At 46.3% G+C, this 26,905-nt stretch overlaps 2 protein-coding genes across 7 annotated transcripts in view; one reads left to right on the top strand and one right to left on the bottom strand.

Annotated features, from left to right (window-relative positions):
• The window catches only part of PLEKHA7 (pleckstrin homology domain containing A7), a 243,685-nt gene extending 240,043 nt beyond the window's left edge, over nucleotides 1–3,642 (bottom strand). For 3 of the 6 annotated variants that reach the window (XR_008669775.2, XM_031016208.3, XM_055355900.2), the window contains exons 1-3: nucleotides 3,537–3,628; nucleotides 3,346–3,422; nucleotides 3,210–3,267 (exon numbers count right to left, since the gene is read on the bottom strand). Coding sequence is in view for 5 of the 6 variants with exons in the window: in XM_031016208.3 (XP_030872068.1) it covers nucleotides 3,210–3,267; nucleotides 3,346–3,422; nucleotides 3,537–3,622 (221 nt within the window). In the remaining variant the exon portion in view is untranslated. Of the gene's footprint in view, nucleotides 1–3,209; nucleotides 3,268–3,345; nucleotides 3,423–3,536 lie in introns of all 6 variants that reach the window. The other 3 variants (XM_031016210.3, XM_031016209.3, XM_031016207.3) reach the window with 1 other exon arrangement.
• A 245-nt stretch (nucleotides 3,643–3,887) lies between these two features.
• LOC129525464 (olfactory receptor 7E24-like) overlaps nucleotides 3,888–26,905 on the top strand; it is a 36,149-nt gene continuing 13,131 nt past the window's right edge. Inside the window, 2 exon segments of the mRNA XM_063711002.1 lie at nucleotides 3,888–4,094; nucleotides 4,627–4,715. The gene's annotated coding sequence lies outside the window, so the exon portion shown is untranslated.

The following is a 26,905-nucleotide window of genomic DNA, read 5'->3' on the forward strand; positions in this document are numbered from 1 at the left end:
GCTCCTGCCCTCAACACAAAAATCAAACATTCAGAAATGTTCACGGCAAAGCTAAGAAATCAGACAACAGTAAAACATTTTTCATGTGGGGGGCGGGGGATGAGGGAGAGAACAATTACTCCCAAAACCCTTAAGTCTCTCAAAAAATTGTCACAGAAGGAGGTCAGAAGTACAATCACCTGCCACAGGGCCCTGCCTTTGAGGGTAGGGAACACTGTCACACATTGCTTTTTCTAGGCCTGGGAGGAGTCAGCCAAGGCCCTGGGGGCACAGGAGCTCACTGTAGGAAAATCATTAGGGACCTCACAGACAAGTTACCATGGAAGAGTCAGCAAAGGTGTGGAAGGCTGTGCTCCAGCCTCCAGAGTCCCAAACACGGCCTCACACACCCAGCCCAAGGCTGCGTCTGGTACTTAGGGACACTTGCAGCCCTTCCTCCCGCCAAATGAATGATGGGCCCTGCCCCTGGGTGACGCTAGTGAGATGCAGGCCATGGATCCCATCCCTCTCACCTTCTTAGAAACACTGCTCCAGCAACTGCCCCATCTCTTTACTGCAGCATCTACTTCTTCCTCTCAGTGGGATCATTCCCATCAAAACAAACATGCTGTACAATCTCCCACTAAAAAAAAAGAACCCTCCCTCAAACCCACATCCTCTCCAATTACCAGCTAATGTCTCAACTCCACTTTGCAACAAAACTACCTGGAAGATTTGCCTAACTGACTCCCCGTCTTCACCCCGTATTTTATCTTCCACCTACTCCAGTCAGATTTTGTCCTTTAAGGCTTCTGTGACCATGCATTCTCCTGGGGTTTCTCCTACCTTCTCAGTCCTTCTCAGTCTCCTTGCTGGCTTCACCTCTCACCCCTCTAAACACTGCTTTGACCATCCAAAGCCTCAGAACATCTCTCTTCTGTCTGTACTCTCTTCCTAGGGGATTTCATCTAATCCCATGGCCTTGAATAACATCTATTATACCCAATGGGTCTCTTCCGTCCTCTCTCCCCACCAAGCTTCAGATCACACTATCTGACATACTCATATCTCAAAAGTAAGATGGCAAAACAAGATCTCATGATTCTCCTCCACCCCAAACCAGCTCTTCCCATCTCAACGATATGAATGCTATCCACTCAGGTGCCCAAGCCCTGAGGAGTCATCTTTGCCTCTTCTCTTTCTCCCACAGACTTTATTCAGTCCATCATGAAGGTGTGAAGAGCCTATTTCCTAAACACAGCCTGAATGTGACCACTACTCCCTGTCTACTGTGCTACCACCCTCAGGCAAGCCACTTCTAACTCCTGCCTGGAAGAGGGCAACAGCGTCAGCTGCTCTCCTGCCTCCCCCTGCAGTGGCCACCTACAATCCAATCTCCTCACAGTGATCGTTCTAAAAACACAAACCAAATCATGCCATTTCCCTGCTTAAAACCCTCCAATGACGTTTCACTGGGCTTAGAATAAAGTATGAAAATTCCTCACCCCGGCTCACAAAGCTTTGCCGCATTTACCTTTCTCCTACCTGTGACCTCTCCTCATGCCACTTTCTCCCTTGTGCACCACATTCCAGCCTTCCTGCTCCTTAAACTCCAAGGTATTTTCTGCCTTAAGCCCTTGCCCTGGCTGTTCGCTCTTCCCGAAATGCTTTGCCAACTCATCATCACATGATGTCTCCTTCTTGTCATTCAAATTTTACTTTAAATGTTGCCTATTCAGAAACACCATCCCGATCTCCCAGTACAACCAAGCCACCCAGTCACTCCATGTCACATCACCTTATTTTAACTTTCTGCACAGTAGTAACCACGATCTGATATTATTATTCGTGTTTTTTACTTATTTTCTACTCCCTTCCCTCTCCTATTAGATTGCAAGCTCCATGAGCACCTAGAACTTTTCTGTTTTTTGTTCCCAATGCCTAGAACAACGTGTGAACGTGTGGCACACAGGAAAATTGTAATAACATCAACTGATGCAGTTATGAGCCAGAGAGGCCCACTGACAGCAAGACTCTGATGGCCCCAGCCAACTCCCCAACTTCACACACACACATACGAGGCAGGGCAATAGAACCGCAGCAAGGCCCTAGTCCTCAGGTCTGTAAATCTCACCCATCAGTATTTTCAACTATTATGCAAGAACCCAAACCAGAAAAGGAGGTTCCGGGGTTTTCTTGAAACAGGCCGCTTTATTCCTAACAGTAGTAGTTCTGACTCACAGTAGCCGAGGTACACCCAGTACTAGTCAGACCACCGTCCAGACCTTTGGCGAGTTGATTCATTCAGTGAACAAACATTTACCGAGTGCCTACTCGCTATCGGGCACTGGGGCAACGGGTCAAAGGCAGTGTCTGGCCTCCCGGAGCTCAGCAGGCAGAGGGAAACACGCTGCAACACAGGCTCCCGCCGGAGTGGGAAAGCAAAGCCTGTACTGGCATAGGAGCCTGACCCGCGCCTTCACTTACTGCGCCCCAATCTGACATGGACTGATCCTACAGACCCAGGGTAACCTGGCCGGTGCGCCAACACTCCGGGGCTTTTGCGGAAAAGTCGCCCGTGGACTAACGGAAGCACCAGCAATCGCCCGGTTCAGCTCCCGCCGAAGAGACGCGGAGCGCTCGAGGAAAGTCATTGGTTGACCAGTTCCCTTCCCCACCCCCTCCCTCCCCGCAGGCCCGCGCAGTGGATGGAGGCCGGGGGCGAGGTTCCGACTCTCCAAGACCATCCCAGAGCCTGCGGCGGGAGAGGGGGGGTCCTCCTAAGCGAGATTCCCCTAGTCTCTCCCTCTCCCCACTCCAATCCCGCAGGCCCACACCAGGACAGAACTTCTCGTTCTACTCCTCCCACCCGAGCCCATCCAGGTCCCGGCACTTGCCTCTCCCGGCGGGGCGCAGCCCGAGACCCTAGAGGGGAAGCGTGCCCCCCTCACACTAGCACCCAAATCCAGCCGGATTGCAAGGTCCAGGGCGCAGAGTCTGCGGCCCCTTCCCCCCCGGCCCAGGTCCCCAGCGTAGGTGCGGCCCCCACCGCCTCCCTCTCGGAGGCGGCCAAACAACTTGGGCACACAAAACGTTGAGTGCGGCCGCGGCGCAGCGCGCGCCAACGAGCCCGGGCCGGCGGGAGCAGAGGAAAGGCGGGGCGCCCGGCGGGAACGGGGAGGGACCCCCCCCGCGGCACAGGTGCGAGCGCGGCGGCCCCACTCACTCACTCGATGAAGTAGCTGGCGCCCTCCTCCGTGAAGCCCTCCTCCCAGCCGCGGGGCAGGTCTGCGGAAACGCCAGAAAAGTCGGGTCAAACTTGGGCCGCCGCTGCGCGCGCCCCCCACCCGCCGGCCCGGCGCCCACCTGAGCGGATCATGTGGCCCGAGTTGACGGGCTCCCCGGTGCGCGGGTGCAGCCAGGTCGTGCGGCGGAGCTGGTCACTGCAGGCAGAAAGGTGCACCTGTTAGCGCCGCCACAGCCCGCCGGGCGCCCGCCCGGCCCCCGCCCCCGCGCCCCCACCCGCGTCCCCGCGTCCCCGGGTCCTCGCGCCGCACTTGATGAAGAAGACGCGGCCATCCCGGCACACCCCGTAGGACCAATGCTCAGGTAAAGTGTCCCGCCCGACCGTCGCCGCCGCCATGTTCGCCGAGCGCGGAGCCGCCGCGGGGTGGGGGGAAGGGGGCGGGGGCGCGGGCAGGGGCGGAGGCGGGGGCGGTGGCGGGGGCTCGGCCTGCGCGTGGCCCGGCGGCGCCGCGGGGCGCTCCATCCAGGCGCGGGCTCCTCGGGGAGCGACTGCCCGGCCGGGTCCTGGCGCTTGGAGTTCACAGCCGCTCCGGCCAACCCAGCGCGGTGCCCGCGGCCTTTGTCCCCGCGCCTTCCCCGCCCCCCAGCCTGCTGGCCCCGGCGCTCCCCTTTGCCCCCGAGGCCGGGAGACCCGGGCGGCGCTGGGGGGCCGCTGGCGGGCGCGCCTGGCAGCTTCGGGGTGCGCGGTTGGACCCGACCAACTCCGAAAACGGCGAGCGCCCGAACGCTCAGTAAACCCCAGCCGACCCGCACCACAGAACTTCCCGACCCGGGAACTCCGCTTGTGTGTGAACCAAGTTAACACTCAGGTTCCTGCCATATTCCCAGCCTCCTTCTCTTCCCCTGTAAGGTTAATCGAGTCCACACGGGATTGTTGTGTAGATTAAATGAAGTAACAATCGCATAAAGTGCTTAACCGGACCATGGCATGTAGTAGGTGCTCTATCAACGGCAGGCCGAGCGCGATTTCATTTTCCCAAGTTTTCAGCTGGGATGTGAAACAGGAGGGAGCAGGGTTACCGCCACACACCACTGAGGTTGCAGGGATCGCAAGCTCTTGCCTTCAGTTTCTGTCAAGTAACAGAAAAAAGGGGTGTTGAGGGCTCGGCAGCACGTCCATCTCTAGAAGAGCGGTGTCCAGGCGGGGCCTCTAGGGGGCCCTGCAAAGCTCTTTGCAGTGGCGGCACCCTCTCATATTCGGGTCTTTACTCCTATCTTATCTCCTCGGGGAGCCCTCCCTGAGCCCTCTGCAAAGAAAATCCTTCCCCTCCTTCCCTCGCTATTTCATTACTTGTTTACATTTAATTGATATTTGTGTTTGTCTTGTTTGTTGTATATTAGTTCCAACATGTCAGCTGGATGAGAGAAGGGGCTTTGATCTACCTCATACACTGCCTGGTCTCCAATGCCTGGAACAGCACCTGACTCATGTATGCATTACGCATTCAATAACTGTAGGATGGGGTGGGGCACGGTGGCCCAGGCCTGTAATCCCAGCACTCTTGGAGGCCGAGGCGGGTCAATCACTTGAGGTCAGGAGTTCTATTCCAGCCTGGCCAACATGGTGAAACCCCGTCTCTACCAAAAAAATACAAAAGCTAGCCGGGCATGGTGGCGGGCGCCTGTAATCCCAGCTACTCAGGAGGCCTCTGAGGCGGGAAAATCGCTTGAACCAGGGAGGCAGAGGTTGCAGTGAGCCGAGATTGCGCCGCTGCCCTGCAACCTGTGCAACAGCGAGACTCAGTCTAAAAAAAAAAACAAACTGCAGGATGAGTGAATGAAACATACTCCACACTCAGACTCCCGGCCATACACACACACACACACACACACACACACACACACACTCTGAGCAAAGACAGAGCAGCAGCTGGGCTCCAGCTGTTGTCAGGCCCAGACTTCCAGGGACATAGGCTCTGATTGATGGGAGGAGGCGCGCCTGAAAGTGAGACTGTATGCAATGTGAGCACTAGTTATTCAGAAAGGTGCCCAAAAAGGCGGAATTAGGCTGGACCCTGAAGGACTGGTTAGGTTTGACTGGGAAAAGAGCACTCCAGAGGGGAGGGATGGGAGAGCATGCACATAATTTTGGGAGGGGTGTGAGATGTTGATGAGACCATAAAGGGGCCCTTCCTTGGGAACAGACAGTGGTGTTGGGGAAGGAGGCATTTATGAGTTAGAAGAGGGAACTGGTTGCGGAGGACGGGGGACACCTGTCTGAAGGAACCTCCTGCCTCTGAGGAGGTTGTTGAGCAAATGAAAATAGGAAAGTGGTGTTTTGCTAGCTAAACATTGATTTTAAATAATACATTAAATGGGCAAAGGGTATGAACCCACAGTTAATAGAAAAGTAATACAGATAACTTTTAAACAAATGAAAAGATACTGAGCCACTTCATAATAGAAGAACTGCAACTTACGGTGAAATACTATTTTTTTTGATGTCAGATTGGAAAAGACAAATTGGAAAAGATAAATTAGAAAAGATATTGGCCAGGCGTGGTGGCTCACACCTGTAATCCCAGCACTTTGGGAGGCTGAGGCGGGTGGATCGCTTGAGATCAGCAGTTCGAGACCAGCCTGGCCAACATGGTGAAACCTTGTCTCTACTCAAAACACAAAAATTAACTGGGCATGGTGGTGCATGCCTGTAATCCCAGCTACTTGGGAGGCTGAGGCAGGAGAATCATTTGAACCCTAGAGGTGGAGGTTTCAGTGAGCAGAAATCACGCCACTGCACTCCAGCCTGGGTGACAGAGTGAAACTCTGTCTCATAAAAGAAAGAAAGAAAAGATATTGTAGAGAAAGACATTCTTGTTCATTGTTGATGGGACTTTAAAATGTTTGAGCCTCTTCGAAGGCAATTTGGCACAGCTATTCCAACCTGAATGTCTTGACCTAGCAATTTCATGTCAGGAATTTATCCTACATTAGTGCTCACATGGGGCACAAATTCCAGTGTACTAGAGTATTCACTGCAGCATTGTCAGTAATTACAAAGAACTGGAAATAACCTTAATGTCTATCAAAAAAGACCTGGTTGATTAAACTGGCATATTCCTCAACAACAACAACAACAAAAACAGAATGCTATGCAGCTGTAAAAAAGAATGAGATAGATCCCTACGTACTGATATAGAATGGTCTGTAAGATATTAAATGGGCCAGATGCAGTGGCTCGTGCCTATAATCCCAGTACTTTGGGAGGCTGAAACATGAGGATGGCTTGAGTCCAGGAATTCAAGACCAGCCTGGGCAACATGGCAAAACTCCATCTCTACAAAAGATACATTAGCCAGGCATGGGGCGCATACCTATAGTTCCAGCTACCTGGGAGGCTGAGGTGGGAGGATCACTTGAGCCCTGGAAGTTGAGGCTTCAATGAGCTATGATTGGGCCACTACACTCTATTCTGGGTGACAGAGCAAGACACCATCTCTAAATAAATAAATAAAGCGAAAAGGCAGGCTACAGTACTGTGCATGTGATATGCTACTGTTAACATACAGATATAGTCCCTACACTGTCAAGAATAAGGTAAAGTGATTGCCTCTGAGGAGGGAAACTCTAATAGGAATGGTGCGAGATTTACTTTACCTTGTTTCCCCTTTCATACTGTTTGATCTTTTTATCATTTAAAACATATACATATAGATACATAGAATAATACAATTCATTAATAGGTCCAATAAGAGACACACTGAAATTATCTCAATAAATGCCAAAATATGTAATCAATAAAACTCAATGCCTATCACTGATTTTCAAAATTATATGTTAGAAACTAAAATAAAAAATAGTGACAAAAGAGTATGCAGAGAAACTTTATGTCTCATACATTGCTAGTGGGATGTAAAATGGTACAGCCACTCTGAAAAATAGTTTGGCAGTTTCTTTAAAAAGTAAACTTTTTTTTTTGAGCCAGAGTCTCACTCTGTCACCCAGGCTGGAGTGCAGCGGCACAATCTCAGCTCACTGCAACCTCTGTCTCCTGGGTTCAAGCAATTCTCCTTCCTCAGCCTCCCGAGTAGCTGGAATCACAGGCATATGCCACCAAGCCCAGCTAATTTTTGTATTTTTAGCAGGGTCAGGGTTTCACCATGTTGGCCAGGCTGGTCTTGAATTCCTGACCTCAAATGATTCACCCACCTCAGCCTCCCAAAGTGCTGGGATTACAGGTGCAAGCCACTGAGACCAGCCAAAAACTAAACACTTACTTACCATGTAACCCAGCATTCACACTCCCAGGCATTTATCCCAGAAAAATGAAACATTTTTCCACATAAAAACTTGTACATAATTATTCACAGCAACTTTACTTGTAATAGGGAAAAACTGGAAATAAGCAAATGTCCTATGATAGGTAAATGGTTAAACAACTGTGATATATCTATACCATGGAATAAAACTCAGTAATGAAAAGGAATTGATACATACAACTTGGATGGATCTCAAGACATTATGTTGAGAAAAAAAAAGCCAATCTGAAAAGGTCTATAATGTTCTCAAAATATATTTTTTTTAAATGTAGAGATGGCGAACTGATTATTAGTGGTTGCCAGGAGTTAGGGGTGGTGGTGGGGAGTGGGAGGATGTAAGGATGTAACTACAAGGCAATAGCATGAGGGAGATCTTTGTAGTGATGAAATAATTCTATATTTTTCTGGGGTTTTGTGTTTTGTTTTTGTTGTTGTCGTTGTTGTTGTTTTTGAGATAGAGCCTCCTTCTGTCACCCAGACTAAAGTGCTGTGGTACAATCTCGGCTCACTGCAACCTCCACCACCAGGTTTAAGCTATTCTCATGCCTCAGCCCCCCCAAGTAGCTGGGATTACAGGCACACACCACCATGCCTGGCTAATTTTTTTGTATTTTTAGTAGAGCCAGGGTTTCACCATGTTGGCCAGGCTGGTCTTGAACTCCTGGCCTCAAGTGATCCACCCTCCTTGGCCTCCCAGAGTACTAGGATTACAGGCATGAGCCACTGCACTGACCATAATTCTTTATCTTGATTGCAATCATAGTTATACACAAATTGACACTCAAATAAAATAACAGAAGTATATAAACACATTGTATCAATGTCAGTTTCCTGGTTTTGATATTGTTCTGTAGTTTAATAAGATGTAACCATTGGGGGAAACTGAGTGAAGGGTAAACAGAGACCTCTCTATTATCTTTGCAAATTCATGTGTCTATAATTATCTCAAAATTAAAAATTATTTTAAAATGTGTTAGAAAATTACAAATAACCAAATGTTTCTTTTGAGAGTATCTCTCTTAGACAAACAGAAACATTCTTTAACAATGAAACATTAAAGACCAAAGATCATATGGCTAGTTATGTAACATAGACGAGACTCCAACACCTGTCCAGGGCCCTTTCCAACCTAATTATCTCAGGACAAAGCACCATCAACTGTGATAATAGGCGCTTTTTGTACAGAGGCTCTTTCTCTTGATTGGCCCTGGTGAAGGACTTTATTTTACACTAGATGCTCGTGATGTACATGGCACTAAGCCATCAACTTAAATGCAAAATAGTCCATGTTCAGAAATAAATCAAAATGTGATTCAGTCAACCAAACATGTGCCCAAGAATTTTCAGCTTCCGGGTAACCAATAATTCGTTACTCTCCTGTAAAAAGTATCCTTTACTCTCAAGGAGACAGCATGGCATGATGGAAGAGCATGGCCTTTGGGGTCAAACAGATCTGGGTTGGACTCAGGGTGCTGCCCTCTCACTAACTTCTGTGACCTTGGACACACCACATATCCTTATTTATTGAACATCTGTTGGTAGTAGATACTACAACATTCTAGCACTTCAATGGTCTATACACCATGGTCCCCACCCTAGGGCATTCTCAGTATTGTGGAGAAGTGGATGCTTTAAATGCTGGAAGACAAGAGCTGCTCTGGAGCAAGCAGGGTTGGGGGTGGAGGAACACTGCAGGTACCTGAGGATAGAACACAATCAATGACTCCAGCCTGAAGATAGAACACCCAGCATAGTCCTTGATGCTAGCCCCGCTCCTTTCCCACCTGCGATGGTGGTTGTAAAACTAGCCCTATACATTATATTTTTTAAAAAATAAATGTTTTTTGAGACAGTCTCACTCTGTTGCCTAGGCCGGAGTGCAGCAGCAAGATAACGGCTCATTGCAGCCCAGGCTCCTAAGTTCAAGTGATCCTCCCATCTCAGCCTCCTGAGTAGCTGGGTCTACATGTGGGTGCCACCACATCCAGCTAATTTTTGTATTTGTTGAAGAGACGGGGTTTTGCCATGTTGCCCAGGCTGCTCTCAAATTCTTGAGCTCAAGCGATCTGCCCGCCTCAGCCTCCTAACGTTTTGGGATTATAGGTGTCAGCCACTGTGTGAGGCCTATAAAATTAATTATTGTTATTATTTTTTTCAGACGGAGTTTCGCTCTTGTTGCCCAAGCTAGAGTGCAGTGGCACAATCTCGGCTCAATGCAACCTCCGCCTCCAGAGTTCAAGCAATTCTCCTGCCTCAGCCTCCCGAGTAGCTGGGATTACAGGCAAGTGCCACCATGCCAGGCTAATTTTGTATTTTTAGTAGAGACAGGGTTTCTCCATGTTGGTCAGGCTGGTCTTGAATTCCCGACCTCAGGTGATCCACCCGCCTTGGTCTCCCAAAGTGCTGGGATTACAGGCATGAGCCACTGCACCTGGCCAAAATTAATTTTTAAAAAGATGAGAAAGAAAAACAAACCAATTTGTAGTCCACTCAGTATGAATCATGAGATCAACTTGTTCTCTGACCTGCTTCTTCATAGTTATTTGGTGTCTATTGTTCTGGAATCACATAGACCCTGGACTATAGACCCTGGAATCACATAGACCCTGGACTATAATGTTTATAGACAACTTAAACATTATAAAATGTTAAGTTTTTCCTTTGAAATATTCCTTCAGGTCCTACATACTAATAAAACTACTGACTCTGCTGGTCTGAAGGACCCCACGAAGAGCTGACTCACCAAAGAATGCAGTTTCCACGTCCTGAGCTTTTCATCCCCCCGCCCCCCGTGCCCAACCAGTCAATGTCTTCAGTTTTCCAGCCCCTCACCCTCCACAATCCCCTTAAAAGCTCCAGCCCAAAACTCCACAAAAAAATAAATTTGAGGGTCTCCTCCTGTTTCCTCACTTGTCACCCTGCAATCATTAAACTCGTTCTCCACTACATCCCTGCTGTCTCAGTGTAATTGTTCTATTACTACACAACAGACATACTACACAACAGACATACTACACAACAGACATACATACACAACATTTGGTCCTAAAGCGGTAGGGAGCAGGCAGCATCCATACAAGACGTTCACAGGTCCCAGAGCAGTGAAAGGACCCCACAAGGTCAGCTAAGGTTTCTTCATCTCTCACCCTCGTTCCCACCACCATGCTATTCTCTGTGCCTCTGACGTAATCACCCTCTTCCTTTATATTTTCATTTAAAAACTTTCTCTTAAGCATCTACTTTGTGTCAGTCCCGTAGTAGGAGACAATGTAAGCAAAGAGAGATAGCAGGAAAATAAACCATTAGAGTTCTCCAGAGAACAGAACCAATTGAGAGATTTATTATAAGGAATTGGCTCACGTGATTCTGGAAGCCGGTAAGATCTGCAGTAGGCACGCTAGAGACCCAGCAGAGCCAATGGTGCAATTCCTACCCTCAGGCCAGGAAAAAAAACCTCACGTCCCAGCTTGCAGGCAGTCAGGCAGGAGGAATTCCCTTTTATTTGGGAAAAGGTCAGCCTTTCATTCTATTCAGACTTTCAACTGATGGGTGGGCCCCCCCACATGCGCGCATCAGAGAGATCAATCTGCTTTACTTAGTCTCTTGATTTAAATGTTAAACTCAGCCATGTGCGCGCGGTGGCTCATGCCTGTAATGCTAGCACTTTGGGAAGTGGAAATAGGTGGATGGCTTGTGCTCAGGAGTTCAAGGCCAGCCTGGGCAATGTGGCAAAACCCTGTCTCCACAAAAACAAAACAAAACAAAAAAATTAGCTGGGCATGGTGGCATGTACCTGTAGTCCCAGCTACTTGGGAGGCTGAGGTGGGAGATTGCCTGAGCCTGGGAGGTTGAGACTGCAGTGAGCTGAGATCATGCCTCTGCACTCCAGCCTGGGCAACAGAGTGAGACCCTATCTCAAAAAAATAATGGTTAAAAAATTGAAAAAATGTTAAACTCATTTAAAACACCCTGACAGAAATGCCCAGTGTAATGTTTGACAAAATACCTGGGTATCCCACGGCCTACTCATGTTGATACATAAAATTAACCGTCACAGTAAGACACAGTCCCTTCCTCTTGGGGGTCTCTAGTATAGCAACAAGTAGCACCTTGCTGCTCTCAAATTAGAGAGGGCTTTCCAGGAAGAACGGAAGCCACCTGCCCATGAGCCTTCTGCCTTGTAACTTCAGATGAGGACTGCTTGTCCCCCCAACCCCAGACTTTCAGTTCCCAACCCCCCAGCCTGTTCGCAGCACTGCCAGCTCAGGGGCTGCATCCCCTTTCCTTTTTGGTTCAGCCAAGAAGCCCACTCTCCCTGACACTTTTTCTCTTTTTAATTCTAATTTTCATTTTACAATCTGTGGAAGAGTTGCAAGTATAGTACAAAGAACTTTTTTTGTAAATATTTGACACGTAAGTTGTGCATATGATGCCTCATTACCACCTCCCCAACACTTTAAGATGTTTTTCCTACATATAAGGATATTCTCCTATGTGATCACAATACAAACACCAAAAGTCAAAATCAGAAACTAATGTTGCCATATTACTAAAATCTTATCTTCAAACCCTATTCAGTTTTTCCCAGTTATCCCAACAATGTCCTTTCCAGCATGAGGATTCAGTTCAGGATCATGGGATGCGTTTAGTTGTATCTACAGCCTTCGTTCTGTAACAGTTCCTGATGTCTTTTGTTGGTTACTACAACACTGACACCTTTAGAGATCATAGGCCAGTTATATTGTTAAATGTCCCACATTTTGTGTTTGATGTTTCCTTATGATTAGATTTAGTGTATGCATCTTTGGGAGAAATATCACATAAGGGATGCTGTATTCTTCTCATTGCACCCTATCAGGCAACACATGCCTTCAGGTTAGCCCTGATGATTACTGATGATATTTGCTTTGATCCCTTAATTGTGATGGCTCCTGTCAAGCCTCTCTACTATGAAGTTACTCATTTCCCCTTTGTACTTTTTGAAATAAATATTTTGCAAAGAGATGCTTTAAAACCATGTAAATATGCCACATCTCACCAAATATTCAGTGTATTCATTTATTCGTGTCTGCATATGCACACAGTTTTCTCTTATTCAATGAGTTATAATCTGTTACTATGGGTATTTATTTTGATACACAAATTGTCCCAGATCTTGCCAGTGTGAGCCCTTGGAGCTGGCTCCTGTGTTCATTTGATAATGTCACTATCATTCATTGAGTCCCTCCTTGCTTTCAGGTACATTAAGATGTTCCAGGCTCATCTTACACTTTGCTGTAAATTCAGCCATTTCTCCAAGAAGCCTCAGTTTCTTTTATTGGAAAATGGTGTTCAAAAACCAAGATGTATGTTCTAAGTATGCTCATGCTATTAGGGTGTTGCTATTTCCAGGCCTTCTCAGTGGGCAGCGCTCTACACACATTTATATATTTAATGATTTCTATATTTGCATATAGATATATAGATAAATATTGAAAACTGTAAGTTCACACCAAGACCTCCAATTCTAATACAATACCCTGGTAACTTCTCCAACAGTGAGAGACCTAGCTCTCATGATTCTTAATGTACTCATTTGATCAATCCCCCTGTATGTAGCCAGTCTTCCATTGGGTGCCTACATCATGCAGATACCCGCCTTACCTTACTCAAGGCTCTGACATCCCACATCAACCACACTGCAGATCTTCCTCCATCCCCCCCACACTTGGACCCCCCCCTTACTCTGTCCTTGTTCCAACTCCTGGTCTGTGTCATCACACCCACCCCACAAATGCCTTCCTTGCCTTACCACCTTGATTGGGCAATTTCCTTATCCCACTGGAGTGCCAACACCTTAAGCAGAGCCATCCCTGTCGAGGGCACCCCCCCACCTGCATTGCCTCCTTGGTACCCTCCTTTTGGCATAGGAGGCTCCTCTTCCTCTCCCCATACCCCAACACACACACACACCCAACACATGCCTTGCTCACACCCTCCAATGGCTCTTGGACTAATTTCTTCAGGAGGGGGAGAAAAAAGTTAAGAGGCCCAAACACTTCTTTTTTTGTTTTGTTTTACTTTTGAGGCAGGGTCTTTCTCTGTCCCCTAGGCTGGAGTACAGTGGTGCCATATCAGCTCGCTGCAGCCTCCATCTCCTGGGCTCAAGGGATCCTTCTGCCTCAGTCTCCCAAGTAGCTGAGACTACAGGCATATGCCACCACATCTGGCTAATTTTTGTTTTTTTAAAATTTTTTTAGTAGAGGCAAGGTCTTGCTATACAGCCCAGGCTGGTCTTGGACTCCTGAGTTCAAGTAATCCTCCCATCTTGGCCTCCCAAAGTGCTGGGATTACAGGCTTGAGCCACAGTGCCTGCCCCACCACCCCCCAACACTTCTTAGCAGGCCATCCTATTGTCATTTCCACTCCAATTATCATATCACTAGCCAGGCTCAGTCAGCTTCCCAGACCCACAGGGAAATACAAACCCACACACCTGTCACATTGTAGAGGGGTTTTAGACTGACGCAGCCCTAAAGTACTGCTGCACAGCTCAGGGTCCATGCAGCATGTGCTTTGTCACACTGCTTTGGCAACTCCAGATATCAATGTCTTTGCCTCTTTTTCCAGAGCACTCAGACACACACCTAGGCCCATATCCCACAGCATCCACAACCCATCCTCAGAACACAATCCACAAGTCTTGGTCGTTGTTTTTCAATATATTGCAGAGCACATGAAAACACTTTACAGCATTTAAGGCAAAAAATAAATAAGTAAATAAACTAAATAAATAAATAAATAAATAAAGGTCCCAAACACCTCTTCTTATAAACATGGCCCTGCTTTAGCAACAGGTCTCCATTATGAAGCAATTTGGATTTGGACATCCTATCAAGTTACTTAAAACTAAACTCTGCCGTATAGTGTTTTACTTGGTATTTTTTGTGTGGCCACAGTCTAGTGTGATCAGAGAAGCCACACAGACATAAATTCCCAGTCCTGATTCCATTGATTATTAGATATGTACTTACCCTGAACATCTGTAAGATGGGAGTAATGATGTTTACCACAAAGAGTTAGTATAAGGATTCGATGAGAGAACTTGCATTTGAGCCATCTGGAGAGAATGTTAGTTTTAGCACTAAAGATCGTTTATAATACTGCTGAGGAGGAAGGACTGACATCACCCTGCTTGAGAATCTAGTATATGTTGGGCATTTCCTATCCATTCATGAGCCTGAGAGTACTTGAGAAGTTTTGATCTTGGACACTGCTGTTAAGCTTTAAGGATGATGAGGGGGAAATGGAAAGAGTCCTGAAGGGACCAGTGTCAGAGACAGATAAAAAAGGGCTGCCTGAGCCGGGTGCAGTGACTCACGCCTGTAATCCCAGCACTTTGGGAGGCCAAGGCGGGTGGATCACCTGAGGTCGGGAGTTCGAGACCCGTCTAACCAACATGGAGAAACCCCGCTTCTACTAAAAATACAAAATTAGCCAGGTATGGTGGCACATGCCTGTTACCCCAACTACTTGGGAGGCTGAGGCAGGAGAATTGCTTGAGAGGCAGAGGTTGTTGTAAGCCAAGATCGCGCCATTGCACGCCAGCCTGGGCAACAAGATTGAAACTCCCATCTCAAAAAAAGAAAAGAAAAGGGCTGCCTGGGTCCCTGGGAAGACCCAGCTCCCCTCTGTATCCTAGCCAACTCCTTAAGTGCACACAACCTCAGCTGACCACATAAGTGGCAGTGATAGCAAATGGTGAGGTAGGTGGGGGTGGGGGTCCTGCAGCTCACTTTCTGACCTGGGTAATAAGGGAGAGATCAGAGATGCATAGACTTTTAAACTGGTACGGTTCTTAGAGATGGTCCTTGGCCTTCTGTTTTTGTTTTTTCTTTTTCTTTTTCTTCTTCTCCTTCTCCTTCTTCTTCTCTTCTCCTTTTTTTTTTTCAGAGTCTTGCTCTGTCACCAAGACTGGAGTGAAGTGATGTGATCTCGGCTCACTGCAACCTCCACCTCCTGGGTTCAAACGATTCTCCTGCCTCAGCCTCACGATTAGCTGAGACTACAGGTGCCTGCCACCACACCCGGCTAAATTTTGTATTTTTAGTACAGACAATGTTTCACCATGTTGCCCAGGCTGATCTTGAACTCCCAACCTCAAGGCATCCACCCACCTTGGCCTTCCAAAGTGCTGGGATTGCAAGTGTGAGCCATCGCCCCGACTGTCTGTTTCTTTTTCTATAAAGTGAGGAGCTGGAGTATTTGTCTGAGGACCCAAAGGGACCTTTGGGACCCAGGAAGAACTAGAATCCATGACTCCTGACCTCCAGCCCTAAGCACTTCCCCCAGATCAAAGGTCCCCTTTGGCTTGCCTGTCAGTCCTCTTTTAGAAATTGGCTGCATTTATAGGTGGAGAAACTGAGAGAGGGCAGAGCTGGTATGCTCAAAAGTGGAAGGCTCAGCAGGAGATCTGCCTCCTCCCTCTTGTGAAAACAAGGTCCTGTGCTTGTTTTTCCACATCTACTGTAAGACACTCAGGAGGATCCCCAGCCACTGTGGACTCACCCTGGTGCCCAGGCCACACTGTGGCAGTCATCATGAAGGGATCCTCCACACACTTGTCATGGAGTGGGAGCACGTGGCATCTCGTGAACTCTTCTGGTAGGTAGCTTGTGGCAGGTGGCAGGAGGCTGAGTTTAGGGAAGACAGCTAAGAAAGGAGGGAAGGAAATTAACAGTTACATAGCCCTTACTGTCTGTCAAGCTCAATCATCTCACTTCTCACAACTACCTATAGGTTTTGTTTTACAGATGACGAAACTAAAGCTTAAAAAGTGAAGTAAAGGCTGGGTGTGGTAACTGATGTCTGTAATGCCAGCCAAAGTGGAAGGAGTTCTCAACCAGCCTAAGCAACCTGATGGGATCCTGTCTCTACAAAAAATGTTTTAAATGTTAGCTAGGCATGGTGGCACACCTGTTAGTCCCAGCTCCTCAAGGGGCTGAAGCAGGGGGATCACTTGAGCCCAGGAGGTCAAGCTTGCAATGAGCTGTGATGGTGCCACTGCACTTCAGCCTGAGCAACAGGGTGAGACTGTCTCAAAAAATATATATTTTTTTTCTTTTTTTTGAGACGGAGTCTTGCTCTGTGGCCCAGGCTGGAGTGCAGTGGCACGGTCTCGGCTCACTGCAAGCTCCACCTCCCGGGTTCACGCCATTCTCCTAGCTCAGCCTCCCAAGTAGCTGGGACTACAGGCACCCACCACCACGCCCGGCTCATTTTTTGTATTTTTAGTAGAGACGGGGTTTCACCGTGTTAGCCAGGATGGTCTGGATCTCCTGACCTCGTGCTCCGCCCGCTTCAGCCTCCCAAAGTGCTGGGATTACAGGCGTGAGCCACCGCACCCGGCTTATTTTTTTCAATTAAAAATATGTATATATATTTTTTCAATTAAAAAATATATATTTTTTTCAATTAAAAAATATATATTTTTTTCAATTAAAAAATATATTTTTTTCAATTAAAAAATATATTTTTTTTCAATTAAAAAATATTTTTTTCAATTAAAAAATATATTTTTTCAATTAAAAAATATATCTAAAATAAATAAACACATAAAGTGAAGTAAGGGCAGGTGCAGTGGCTTACACCTGTAATCCCAACACTTTGGGAGGCTCAGGATGACAGATTACCTGAGGTCAGGAGTTCAAGACCAGCCGGGCCAACATGGCAAAACCCTGTCTCTACTAAAAATACAAAAGGAACCGGACGTGGTGGCGTGTGCCTGTAATCCCAGCTACACGAGGCTGAGGCAGGAGAATCGCTTGAACCCAGGAGGCAGAGGTTACAGTGAGCCAAGATCATGCCACTGCACTCCAGCCTGGGTGACAGAGCAAAACTCCACCTCAAAAAAACAAACAAAACAAATCAAAACAAAAACAGAAATTGGAGACCAGCCTGGGCAACACAACAAGATCCTTTCTCTACAGAAATGTTTTAAAAATAGCCAAGTGTAGAGACACGCCTCTGTAGCTTCTCAGGAGGATGAGATGGAAGGATCGCTTGAGCCCAGGAGTTTGAGGCTGCAGTGAGCTATGATTACACTACTGCGCTACAGCCCAAGTGACAGAGTGACACCCCATCTCTAAAAACAACCATGAAATAAAATAACAACAGCAATAATAATAATAATGCTTTTTCAAAAAGGAGGAAAGGGAAAGTTTTTTTTAATACTTTTTAAAATTATACTTTAAGTTTTAGGGTACATATGTACAATGTGCAGGTTTGTTACATATGTATACATGTGCCATGTTGGTGTGCTGCACCCATTAACTCACCATTTAACATTAGGTATATCTCCTAATGCTATCCATCCCCCCTCCTCCCACCCTACAACAGGCCCCGGTGTGTGATGTTCCCCTTCCTATGTCCATGTGTTCTCACTGTTCAATTCCCACCTATGAGTGAGAACATGCGGTGTTTGGTTTTTTGTCCTTGCGATAGTTTGCTGAGAATGATGGTTTCCAGCTTCATCCATGTCCTTACAAAGGACATGAACTCATCATTTTTTATGGCTGCATAGTATTCCATGGTGTATACGTGCCATATTTTCTTGATCCAGTCTATCATTGTTGGACATTTGGGTTGGTTCCAAGTCTTTGCTATTGTGAATAGTGCCACAATAAACATACGTGTGCATGTGTCTTTATAGCAGCATGTTTTGTAATCCTTTAGGTATATACCCATTAGTGGGATGGCTGGGTCAAATGGTATTTCTAGTTCTAGATCCCTGAGGAATCGCCACACTGACTTCCACAATGGTTGAACTAGTTTACAGTCCCACCAACAGTGTAAAAGTGTTCCTATTTCTCCACATCCTCTCCAGCACTTGTTGTTTCCTGACTTTTTAATGATCGCCATTCTAATTGGTGTGAGATGGTATCTCATTGTGGTTTTGATTTGCATTTCTCTGATGGCCAGTGATGATGAGCATTTTTTCGTGTATCTTTTGGCTGCATAAATGTCTTCTTTTCAGAAGCGTCTGTTCATATCTTTTGCCCACTTTTTGATGGGGTTGTTTGTTTTTTTGTTGTAAATTTGTTTGAGTTCATTGTAGATTCTGGATATTAGCCCTTTGTTAGATGAGTAGGTTGCAAAAATTTTCTCCCATTCTGTAGGTTGCCTGTTCACTCTGATGGTAGATTCTTTTGCTGTGCAGAAGCTCTTTAGTTTAGTTAGATCCCATTTGTCAATTTTGGCTTTTGTTGCCATTGCTTTTGGTGTTTTAGACATGAAGTCCTTGCCCATGCCTATGTCCTGAATGGTATTGCCTAGGTTTTCTTCTAGGGTTTTTATGGTTTTAGGTCTAACATGTAAGTCTTTAATCCATCTTGAATTAATTTTTGTGTAAGGTGTAAGGAAGGGATCCAGTTTCAGCTTTCTACATATGGCTAGCCAGTTTTCCCAGCACCATTTATTAAATAGGGAATCCTTTCCCCATTTCTTGTTTTTGTCAGGTTTGTCAAAGATCAGATAGTTGTAGATATGTGGCATTATTTCTGAGGTCTCTGTTCTGTTCCATTGGTCTATATCTCTGTTTTGGTAGCGGTACCATGCTGTTTTGGTTACTGTAGCCTTGTAGTATAGTTTGAAGTCAGGTAGCGTGATGCCTCCAGCTTTGTTCTTTTGGCTGAAGATTGACTTGGCAATGCAGGCTCTTTTTTGGTTCCATATGAACTTTAAAGTAGTTTTTTCCAATTCTGTGAAGAAAGTCATTGGTAGCTTGATGGGGATGGCATTGAATCTGTAAATTACCTTGGGCAGTATGGCCATTTTCATGATATTGATTCTTCCTACCCATGAGCATGGAATGTTCTTCCATTTGTTTGTATCCTCTTTTACTTCCTTGAGCAGTGGTTTGTTGTTCTCCTTGAAAAGGTCCTTCACGTCCCTTGTAAGTTGGATTCCTAGGTATTTTATTCTCTTTGAAGCAATTGTGAATGGGAGTTCACTCATGGTGTGGCTCTCTGTTTGTCTGTTATTGGTGTATAAGAATGCTTGTGATTTTTGCACATTGATTTTGTATCCTGAGACTTTGCTGAAGTTGCCTATCAGCTTAAGGAGATTTTGGGCTGAGACAGTGGGGTTTTCTAGATATACAATCATGTCATCTGCAAACAGGGACAATTTGACTTCCTCTTTTCCTAATTGAATACCCTTTATTTCCTTCTCCTGCCTGATTGCCCTGGCCAGAACTTCCAACACTATGTTGAATAGGAGTGGTGAGAGAGGGCATCCCTGTCTTGTGCCAGTTTTCAAAGGTAATGCTTCCAGTTTTTGCCCATTCAGTATGATATTGGCTGTGGGTTTGTCATAGATAGCTCTTATTATTTTCAGCTACGTCCCATCAATACCTAATTTATTGAGAGTTTTTAGCATGAAGTGTTGTTGAATTTTGTCAAAGGCCTTTTCTGCATCTATGGAGATAATCATGTGGTTTTTGTCTTTGGTTCTGTTTATATGCTGGATTACATTTATTGATTTGCGTATATTGAACAAGCCTTGCATCCCAGGGATGAAGCCCACTTGATCATGGTGGATAAGCTTTTTGATGTGCTGCTGGATTTGGTTTGCCAGCATTTTATTAAGGATTTTTGCATTGATGTTCATCAGGGATATTGGTCTAAAATTCTCTTTTTTTGTTGTGTCTCTGCCAGGCTTTGCTATCAGGATGATGCTGGGCTCATAAAATGAGTTAGGGAGGATTCCCTCTTTTTCTATTGATTGGAATAATTTCAGAAGGAATGGTACCAGCTCCTCCTTGTACCTCTGGTAGAATTCGGCTGTGAATCCATCTGGTCCTGGACTTTTTTTGGTTGGTAAGCTATTAATTATTGCCTCAATTCAGAGCCTGTTATTGCTCTATTCAGAGATTCAACTTCTTCCTGGTTTAGTCTTGGGAGGGTGTATGTGTCAAGGAATTTATCCATTTCTTCTAGATTTTCTAGTTTATTTGCATAGAGGTGTTTATAGTATTCTCTGATGGTAGTTTGTATTTCTGTGGGATCAGTGGTGATATCCCCTTTATCATTTTTTATTGCATCTATTTGATTCTTCTCTCTTTTCTTTTTATTACTCTTGCTAGCAGTCTGTCAATTTTGTTGATCTTTTCAAAAAACCAGCTCCTGGATTCATTGATTTTTTGAAGGGTTTTTTGTGTCTCTATTTCCTTCAGTTCTGCTCCGATCTTCGTTATTTCTTGCCTTCTGCTAGCTTTTGAATGTGTTTGCTCTTGCTTCTCTAGTTCTTTTAATTGTGATGTTAGAGTGTCAATTTTAGATCTTTCCTTCTTTCTCTTGTGGGCATTTAGTGCTATAAATTTCCCTGTACACGCTGCTTTGAATGTGTCCCAGAGATTCTGGTATGTTGTGTCTTTGTTCTTGTTGGCTTCAAAGAACATCTTTATTTCTGCCTTCATTTCGTTATGTACCCAGCAGTCATTCAGGAGCAGGTTGTTCAGTTTCCATGTAGTTGAGTGGTTTTGAGTGAGTTTCTTAATGCTGAGTTCTAGTTTGATTGTACTGTGGTCTGAGAGACAGTTTGTTATAATTTCTGTTCTTTTACATTTGCTGAGGAGTGCTTTACTTCTAACTATGTGGTCAATTTTGGAATAGGTGTGGTGTGGTGCTGAAAAGAATGTATATTCTGTGGATTTGGGGTGGAGAGTTCTGTAGATGTCTATTAGGTCCACTTGGTGCAGAGCTGAGTTCAGTTCCTGGATATCCTTGTTAACTTTCTGTCTTGTTGATCTGACTAATGTTGACAGTGGGGTGTTAAAGTCTCCCATTATTATTGTGTGGGAGTCTCAGTCTCTTTGCAGGTCTCTAAGGACTTGCTTTATGAATCTGGGTGCTCCTGTATTGGGTGCATATATACTTAGGATAGTTAGCTCTTCTTGTTGAATTGGTCCCTTTACCATTATGTAATGGCCTTCTTTGTCTCTTCTGATCTTTGTTGGTTTAAAGTCTGTTTTATCAGAGACTAGGATTGCAACCCCTGCCTTTTTTTGTTTTCCATTTGCTTGGTAGATCTTCCTCCATCCCTTTATTTTGAGCCTATGTGTGTCTCTGCACGTGAGATGGGTTTCCTCAATGCAGCACGCTGATGGGTCTTGACTCTTTATCCAGTTTGCCAGTCTTTGTCTTTTAATTGGAGCATTTAGCCCATTTACATTTAAGGTTAGTATTGTTATGTGTCAATTTGATCGTGTCATTATGATGTTAGCTGGTTATTTTGCTCATTAGTTGATGCAGTTTCTTCCTAGCCTCGATGGTCTTTACAATTTGGCATGTTTTTGCAGTGGCTGGTACCGGTTGTTCCTTTCCATGTTTAGTGCTTCCCATCAGGAGCTCTTTTAGGGCAGGCCTGGTGGTGACAAAATCTCTCAGCATTTGCTTGTCTGTAAAGGATTTTATTTCTCCTTCACTTACGAAGCTTAGTTTGGCTGGATATGAAATTCTGGGTTGAAAATTCTTTTCTTTAAGAATGTTGAATATTGTCCCCCCGCTCTCTTCTGGCTTGTAGAGTTTCTGCCGAGAAATCAGCTGTTAGTCTGATGGGCTTCCCTTTGTGGGTAACCCGACCTTTCTCTCTGGCTGCCCTTAACATTTTTTCCTTCATTTCAACGTTGGTGAATCTGAAAATTATGTTCTTGGAGTTGCTCTTCTCGAGGAGTATCTTTGTGGCATTCTCCGTATTTCCTGAATTTGAATGTTGGCCTGCCTTGCTAGATTGGGGAAGTTCTCCTGGATAATATCCTGCAGAGTGTTTTCCAACTTGGTTCCATTCTCCCCATCACTTTCAGGTACACCAATCAGACGTAGATTTGGTCTTTTCACATAGTCCCATATTTCTTGGAGGCTTTGTTCATTTCTTTTTATCCTTTTTTCTCTAAACTTCTCTTCTCGCTTCATTTCATTCATTTCATCTTCCATCACTGATATCCTTTCTTCTAGTTGATCAAATCGGCTACTGAGGCTTGTGCATTCGTCATGTAGTTCTCGTGCCATGGTTTTCAGCTCCATCAGGTCCTTTAAGGACTTCTCTGCATTGGTTATTCTAGTTAGCCATTTGTCTAATTTTTTTTCAAGGTTTTTAACTTCTTTGCCATGGGTTCGAACTTCCTCCTTTAGCTCGGAGTAGTTTGATCATCTAAAGCCTTCTTCTCTCAACTCATCAAAGTCATTCTCCATCCAGCTTTGTTCTGTTGCTGGTGAGGAGCTGTGTTCCTTTGGAGGAGGAGAGGTGCTCTGATTTTTAGAGTGTCCAGTTTTTCTGCTCTGTTTTTTTCCCCATCTTTGTGGTTTTATCTACCTTTGGTCTTTGATGATGGTGACGTACAGATTGGGTTTTGGTGTGGATGTCTTTTCCGTTTGTTAGTTTTCCTTCTAACAGTCAGGACCCTCAGCTGCAGGTCTGTTGGAGTTTGCTGGAGGTCCACTCAAGACCCTGTTTGCCTGGGTATCAGCAGCATAGGCTGCAGAACAGCGGATATTGGTGAACCGCAAATGTTGCTGCCTGATCGTTCCTCTGGAAGTTTTGTCTCAGAGGAGTACCCAGCCGTGTGAGGTGTCAGTCTGCCCCTACTTGGGGGTGCCTCCCAGTTAGGCTACTTGGGGGTCAGGGACCCACTTGAAGAGGCAGTCTGTCCTGTCCATTCTCAGATCTCCAGCTGCATGCTGGGAGAACCACTACTCTCTTCAAAGCTGTCAGACAGGGACATTTAAGTCTGCAGAGATTTCTGCTGCCTTTTGTTCGGCTATGCCCTGCCCCCAGAGGTGGAGTCTACAGAGGCAGGCAGGCCTCTTTGAGCTGCAGTGGGCTCCACCCAGTTCAAGCTTCCCGGCTGCTTTGTTTACCTACTCAAGCCTGGGCAATGGCGGGCGCCCCTCCCCCAGCCTGGCTGCCTCCTTGCAGTTTGTCCTCAGGCTGCTGTGCTAGCAATGAGCGAGGCTCCATGGGCGTAGGACCCTCCGAGCCATGCACGGGATATAATCTCCTGGTGTGCCATTTGCTAAGACCGTTGGAAAAGCACAGTATTAGGGTGGGAGTGACCCGATTTTCCAGGTGCCGTCTGTCACCGCTTTCTTTGACTAGGAAAGGGAATTCCCTGACCCCTTGTGCTTCCCAGGTGAGGCGATGCCTTGCCCTACTTCGGCTCACGCTCGGTGCGCTGCACCCACTGTCCTGCACCCTCTGTCTGACAATCCCCAGTGAGATGAACCCAGTACCTCAGTTGGAAATGCAGAAATCACCCGTCTTCTGCATCGCTCATGCTGGGAGCTGTAGACTGGAGCTGTTCCTATTTGGCCATCTTGGCTCCACCCCCGGGAAAGTGTTTCTTTACAGAAAAATGCCAACTAATGAATGAAGACAGAATGATAGCATTAGAAAATCACAATCTAACAAGTACCCTACAATAAATACTTCTGGCAAGAATCATCACTGGATGTTGAAACATTGGGTAAAAGGTTGTTGGAGGACAGGATGTTCCACACAGCCTCTAGATACCATCCTGTGTAAATTACAAAGAGAAAAATGTACCTTTACAGTGAAGAAATGTAGGGGATACCCCTGAACCAAATAAGAATCAAATATCACCCCCAGGGGACAAACTGATATCACGTGCCTCCTGACGAGATGATGCACTGAGGACACACCACATATATAATATGTCTGCAAAAATGTCTAACCTATATCTGATCATGATGAAAAAATCAGACAAATCTATTCTTGTTTTTCTTTTTTTTTTTTTTTTTTTTGATACGGAGTCTCACTTCATTGCTCAGGCTGGAGTGCAATGGCGTGATCTTGACTTACTGCAACCTCCGCCTCCCGGGTTCAAGTAATTCTCCTGCCTCAGCCTCCCAGGTAGCTGGGACTACAGGTGCTTCCCACCATGCCCAGCCAATTTTTATATTTTTAGTAGAGACAGGGTTTCACCATGTTGGCCAGGCTGGTCTCAAATTCCTGACCTCATGTGATCCACCTGCCTCGGCTTCCCAAAGTGGTGGGATTACAGGCATGAGCCACCATGCCCGGCCCAGACAAGTCTATTCTAAAGGACGTTCTACAAAAAAAAAAAAAAAAAATTTATATATATATGTGTGTGTGTGTGTGTGTATGTATATATAAAAATTATATATGTATATATAATGTATATATACATTATATATTTACATATATAATATATATAAATTATATATATGTGTATATATATGGCTGGCTGGGTGCAGTGGCTCAAGCCTGTAATCCTAGCACTCTGGGAGGCTGAAGTGGGCTAATCATGAGGTCAGAAATTCAAGACCAGCCTGGCCAACATGGTGAAACCCTGTCTCTACTAAAAATACAAAAATTAGCCAGGCATGGTGGCACTCACCTGTAATCCCAGCTACTTGGGAGGCTAAGGTAGGAGAATCGCTTGAACCCGGGAGGCAGAGGTTGCTGTGAGCCAAGATCGTGCCACTGCACTCCAGCCTGGGCAACAGAGCAATACTCCATCTCAAAAAAAAAAAAATGGCCTGAGCTGGACAGGCAGAGCAAAATGGCAGAATAGAAGGCTCCACCGATTATCCGATCATCATCTCCCCACCCACGAGGCTGCTAATTAAACAACTGTATGTACAGAAAAAACACCTTCATAAGAACCAAAAATCAGGTGAGCCCTCATAGTACCTGGTTTTATCTCGGTATCACAGAAAGAAGCACGGAAGAGATAGAAAAAACAGTCTTGAACCACCAATGCCACCCCTCCCCGACCCCTGGCAGCCGCAGCCTGGTACAGAGAGTATCTCTGGGCACTGAGGGAGGAAAAGCACAGCAAGTATGAGGCATTGAATGCACTGCTGTCTTGTTACAGCAGAAAGGAAAACTGGACCAAACTCAGTTGCTGCCCATCCATGGAGGGAGCATTTAAACCAGCCCTAGCCACAGGGGAATTATTGATCCCAGTGGTCAGAACTTGAGTTCTTGCAAACCTTGCCACTTAAGGCTACTGTGCTCTGGGTCTCTAAGTAAACTTGAAAGGCAGTCTAGGCCATAAGGACTGAAACTCTAGGTGAGTCTTAGGGCTGAACAGAACTGGGCTGAGATTCAGGCGCCACATGACCTACTGAGACACCAGCTGGGGTGGCTAAGGGAGTGCTGGCATCACCCCTATCCTAACCCCAGGCGGCACAGCTCATGGCTCCACAAGAGACCTCTTCCTTCTACTTGATGAAAGGAAAGGGAAGAGTAGAGAGGACTTTGTCTTGCATCTTGGATACCAGCTCAGCCACAGCTTGCTAGGACACCAGTCAGTGTTGTGAGGCTCCCGTTACAGGTCCTAGCTCCCAGACATTTTTAGACATACCCTGAGCCAGAAGGGAACGAGTTGCCTTGAAGGGAAGGACTCAGTGCTGGCAACAGTCATCACCTACTAAATGAAGAGTGCTTGGGCTCTGAATAACCAGCAGAGATACCCAGGTACTACATGGAGGGTCTTGGGTGAGCCTCAGAGACTTGACTTGCTGGCTTCAGGTAAGATTCAGCACATTACCAGCCGGGGGGGCTACAGGGCAAAACTCTTCTGCTTGAGAAAAGCAGAGGGAAAAGTAAAGAGGACTTTGTTTTGCACCTTAGGTAACCAGCTCAGCCACAGTGGGGTAGAGCACCAAGCAGGCCCTTGAGGTCCCTGATTCTGGGACTTGATTCTTGGATGGCATTTTTGGATCTGCCCTGGGCCAGAGGGGTGCCTACTGCCCTGAAGGGTGAGTCCCAAGCCAGGCAGCATTGCACCACAAGCATTCACCATGGGCCTTAAGGGAACATGAGCCGCAGTCAGGCAGTACTCCCCATGGCCTGCAGTGGTGGTGGCTACAGGGTAAGGCTCCTCTGCCTTTGGAAAGGGGAGGGAAGAGTGGGAAGGACTGTAGTCTTGCAGTTTGAGTGCCAGCTCGGCAGCAGTACAATAGAACACCAGGTAGACTTCTCAGGTTTTTGACTCTAGTCCCTGACTCCCAGACCGCACCTCTGGACCCACCCAGGGCCTGGGGGAACTCAGTGCCCTGAAGGGAAGGACAGAAGCCTTGCTGGCTTTGCCACCTGCTGATTGAAGAGCCCCAGGGCCTAGGCTATAGCCAGGGAGTGGTTACAACAGGCCTTGGGCAAGACCCAGTGCTATGTCAGCTTCAGGTCTGACCCAGGACAGTCATATTAGTAGTGGCCAGAGGGGTGCTTGTGTCACTCCACCTCCAGCTTTAGGTGGCTCAGAATACAGAGAGACTCTGCGAGAAAGTAAGAGAAGAAAACAAAAGTCTCTGCCTGGTAATCCAGAGAATTCTCCC

The sequence above is a fragment of the Gorilla gorilla genome, chromosome 9, assembly GCF_029281585.2.
Source record: "Gorilla gorilla gorilla isolate KB3781 chromosome 9, NHGRI_mGorGor1-v2.1_pri, whole genome shotgun sequence".
NCBI classification, from domain to species: Eukaryota; Metazoa; Chordata; class Mammalia; order Primates; family Hominidae; genus Gorilla; species Gorilla gorilla.